This window comes from Cynara cardunculus (assembly GCF_001531365.2).
Source record: "Cynara cardunculus var. scolymus isolate 2C chromosome LG 2, CcrdV1, whole genome shotgun sequence".
Taxonomy (NCBI): domain Eukaryota; kingdom Viridiplantae; phylum Streptophyta; class Magnoliopsida; order Asterales; family Asteraceae; genus Cynara; species Cynara cardunculus.
In genome coordinates, this window is record NC_037529.1 from 49,308,038 (window position 1) to 49,312,301 (window position 4,264).

The following is a 4,264-nucleotide window of genomic DNA, read 5'->3' on the forward strand; positions in this document are numbered from 1 at the left end:
AATAATTGTCGAGTTCCAACAAAATAAATAATTATTATCTTTATAAAAATTATATTATTAAACTAAATATAAATTAATTCGTTATTGTACATAAATTAAATTATAAAGAAATTGAATTAAAAAATTACACAAAAAAATGAGAAATTTCAAATAGTTAATTTGATACTAATGTCGATATATTTTTGTCAAATTTTTATGATATCTTCAAACATATATTTTATTCAAAAATAAAAACATCATCGTTTTCTCAAAATCATATAAAGCCATATTATAACTTCGACTGAGATAAAGAATAAAATAAAATATTAAAATTACGATGTATCTCGCTGTATTGCGCGAGTACGCTTCTAGTATTATTAAATACATCTCTAAAAATATTTTAATATTAAGAAACAATCCTCTTGTTTAAATTTAAATGTAAATGGGGAACCCAAAATGCAGAAATCCAGTGTAAAAGGTTTATTGGTCCTTACCCACCTACATCCCATCATCATCATCATCCATCTAATCTATAAATAGAAGCAAAACCCTCCCCAATTCCATGGCTGAAAGGTTTCTACAAAACTCAAATCAGAAGCCATAAACTGCCAAGATGCCTTGTGTCCAGATCTCCACCAACGTTTGCCTCGACGGTGTTGACACCGATTCCATCTTCTCCGAAGCCACCAAAGCTGTTGCGGAAATCATTGGCCGACCTGAGAAAGTAAATCATCTCTTCCCTCTCTCGATCTCGATCTCTATCTCTATCAACATCTTCATCTCTCCTTTTTTTGTTTTCCTTCGAATATTTGCTTTGCTGTTCGATTTCCTGGAAATTTGGAGGCACAGCTCGTTTCAATACGGTTTCTTAATTTAGGAGAATTATGAACTACTATATACATAGAATTGAACCGAAGAACTCACATACTGAGATCCGTTCTATCAAATGGAAAATGCAACATCTTCCTTTGAAGACCTGGAGATTTGTTGATTGCATCTGTTGATTTCATGAACTGCTTGTTATGATTATTTCATGTTACAAAGGTCCTTATGACATTTTTTTATTGAAACAAAGGAACATGTCACAACGCTCTACTTGGCCTAACAAAACTACAAACATTTAAAACACTACTTACCAAAATATCCTTTTAATTACAAATTAAAAACTACAAGCAAACATCATTAATTAATCAGCAACTAATTTCAACCAATAAATAATCATTTCAGTCATCTGGGAATCTTTTAACTTGAACAAGTCATCCCACATTCAAACTGTTATGATTTGAACACAATACTTTTGAAGCAGAAAACTAAAAATTAATAATTCTAACCATAAGGTGGTGTTTAATTGGTTTGAACTTGGTAGGTCAAAAGTGTCTAGAAGTTCCAGGTTTAAATCCAAAGAGGAATAAAAATCCCCTTGTAATCACGGAGGTTCAAACACAATGACCTCGATCTACCCTTAAGTAGGTGGTTGTCATGAGATTAATCGGTTGGTTTAACGAGTTGGATTTAATAAAAAATCACCAATTGAATTTGAATTATATGAAACTGAAACTGCACCATGATGATGAACGCATCCAATAGCAGAGTTGGTGTCCCCTCCAAATTGGTAAGGAATGATTGGTTTGATTCAAGTGAACATTAATTCATCTTGGGGCTGCTCATTCCTATTTTTAGGTGGTAGTGGATGCATGTAAAAGTGCTTAAGCTGAGAATTAATTACCTTCTCATTTTTAACTTTTATTCATATGACTTAATATAGTAAGTAATTATTACTGTCAGTAAAAACCATTAAGCCATGTAAAAGCTGTTTTTCTGTACCCATATGTAAAATCATTGTTGTCCATTCCTTTTCATGACCATATCCCTTGTTCAAATATCAAGTATCACAAGTCATTTCAACCCTTTTAATAGTCCAAGTTTAATAAAATCTAAAATAAGCCATTTATTTTTTGCATCAAGACTTGTCATATCTTTTGATTAGAAGAATCATTTTAAAATTCTTAAATTAAGGGACCCACCTTTTGCAATATCATCCATCAAGTTGGTTCATGTAATTTGACCCATTTCATTGCACTAAACATATATAGATGCCTTTCAACATGAAAGAAAAGGTCAAGATTTTGAATACTCTTTTACTAAGGATATTGCATTTTGTAGACCTTTTCTTTTCATTATTAATTAAAAGTTGGATTTTTGTTTTCTTTTTTGCAGTTTGTGATGGTAATATTAAAGGGATCGGTTGCCATATCATTTGAGAGGAACAAAGAACCAGCTGCATATGCAGAGATAATATCCATGGGAGGAATTACCTCTGAAACTAAGAAGAAGTTGATATTCCAATTGGGCACAATTTTACTAGAAAAACTATCGATCCCAAGAACCAGATTTTTTGTCAAGGTCTTTGATACGACCATGGCCACTAAATATGCCAAACTTTAAGTTAAAAACGCTTTTTACTTCTATCTGTCTTAAATTTTATTTGTCGAATTTAATGTAATGTACCATGTTAGATGCAAATTATGTTAAATGGTAAATTACAAATTTCGCCCCTATCATTATATGAAAATTATGGATCTGGTCCCCCAAACAGGATAATTACATGTATTGTCATTGTGGTTTCAGTTTTGTTGTGGACTAGATCCCTGCCTTTAACTCCGTTAACTTTAGTCTTGTTAAATCAGAGACATTTTTGTCTTTTTATTTATTAATTCCATTTTGTTTCAGAAAATAAAAAAAGTATATAACTTTTATTATATAATGTTATATATATGCACACACACACACGAAAACGTGTAAACAGAAATACGCAGAACCTTATAGATCCTTGTTGGCCGCCTCCAGCTCCTCCATTCTCTCCGATCTCATCCGCACATCAACGTCCTCCTCCGATCTCTTCCATCCCCTCACATCATCGTCCTCCTTTAGTCTCCCTCCTCTCAGCACATCTCTGGTCTCGTTCCTTCCCCGACTGGGCACACCCCTTTTCTGTTGGTTCCATCCTTCCCGCCACACTTGTGGTTATACAAGCGGCTACCACAACACCACATCGATGATCAAGACAACCCACATCAATGACCCATACAACCCGTCGCAAGCGAGTTATCCCCTTTCCCGAGACCCCCACCCCTCCAAACCTCGATTTGATGCAAATCCACCAAGAAAGGGTAAAAAGGTCGCCTCCAGTCCCCCAAACCGATTTTGATGCATATCCACCAAATGGAACATGTTACTTAGTGTTGCACCACCATATATGCAAAACCCATTCATATCACTCTATGTGTTCAACTTGTTCCTAGTATGGTTTCAAGTTTAAGACTAATTACATTTCGGGAGTTATGCTTTAATTATAATAACAAGAAGAACAAAAGTTTAAAACTAATAGAAGTTGAAGACGAATAAAATAAAATAAAAATATTGTCGCAATTGATGAATAAAAAAAAACAAAAGTTGTAGCCGTCAATGAATCTAGTTTCGTGTGTAGTAAGAAGATGATACGTATTGATCTACTGAGGAAAGGGTCAATTGTGATTTATGGTGATCAACAGGATCATCATACAAGCCTGATTTCTGTTCTGAAAGCCCATAAATGTATTCAAAAGGAGTGTCAAAGCTTCTTGGCTTATGTGGTTGATTCTAAGAAAGAAAAAGGTAAATAGGAATCTGTGTGTCCACAATCACTGATCAATCTTCATAAACTTCATAATCAATCATGGCAGATTCAAGATAATCATCTAAAAACACTATGAACTCATATGAATATTGAGAGGAAAAGTCAATCCTCTCAATTCAGTCAAACCTTCTATTATCAATGTATATTACAATTAGCTCACTCTACTTTCTAATTACAAAGATTAAACCATATTTATATGGTCAACCTAACTACAACCTAACTAACAAAGTCAAAGTCAAACTAGTCTAAGAAAGTCAAACACGCTGACTTTACAATTATAGACTAAAATTAATCTTTCAAGACGAATACAATTAATACTGATTTTTCAGTCCTAACATTCTCCCCCTTTGTATTCAGACTTGAAAGAGAAAATTCTGCACGTTGAGTCCTTGTTTGAACTTTGAAACTTTATGCACAAAATGTCAACTACAAATGAAATCTTCAGCTTGTAATCTTCAAACGATCAAATGTTGAGAAAGATCTTCTAGCACTCCCCCTCGAATGTAGAATCACGGTGATCTTCTCTTTTGACAATGTATAACAAATATGATCTTCAGAAATACTATACAAGATTTGTTCTTCAAAGAATCTTCAGAAAACACTTCTTCA

The 4,264-nt window shown here is 33.4% G+C and overlaps 1 protein-coding gene across 1 annotated transcript; it reads left to right on the forward strand.

Moving 5' to 3' along the window:
• The first annotated feature begins 453 nt into the window (after positions 1-453).
• Positions 454-2,551, forward strand: LOC112507106 (macrophage migration inhibitory factor homolog). The gene is made up of 2 exons (XM_025111534.1): positions 454-703; positions 2,197-2,551. Exons 1-2 carry the CDS (start codon positions 593-595, stop codon positions 2,422-2,424), a joined length of 339 nt encoding a protein of 112 aa, XP_024967302.1. The 5' UTR covers positions 454-592; the 3' UTR covers positions 2,425-2,551.
• The last annotated feature ends 1,713 nt before the right edge of the window (positions 2,552-4,264 follow it).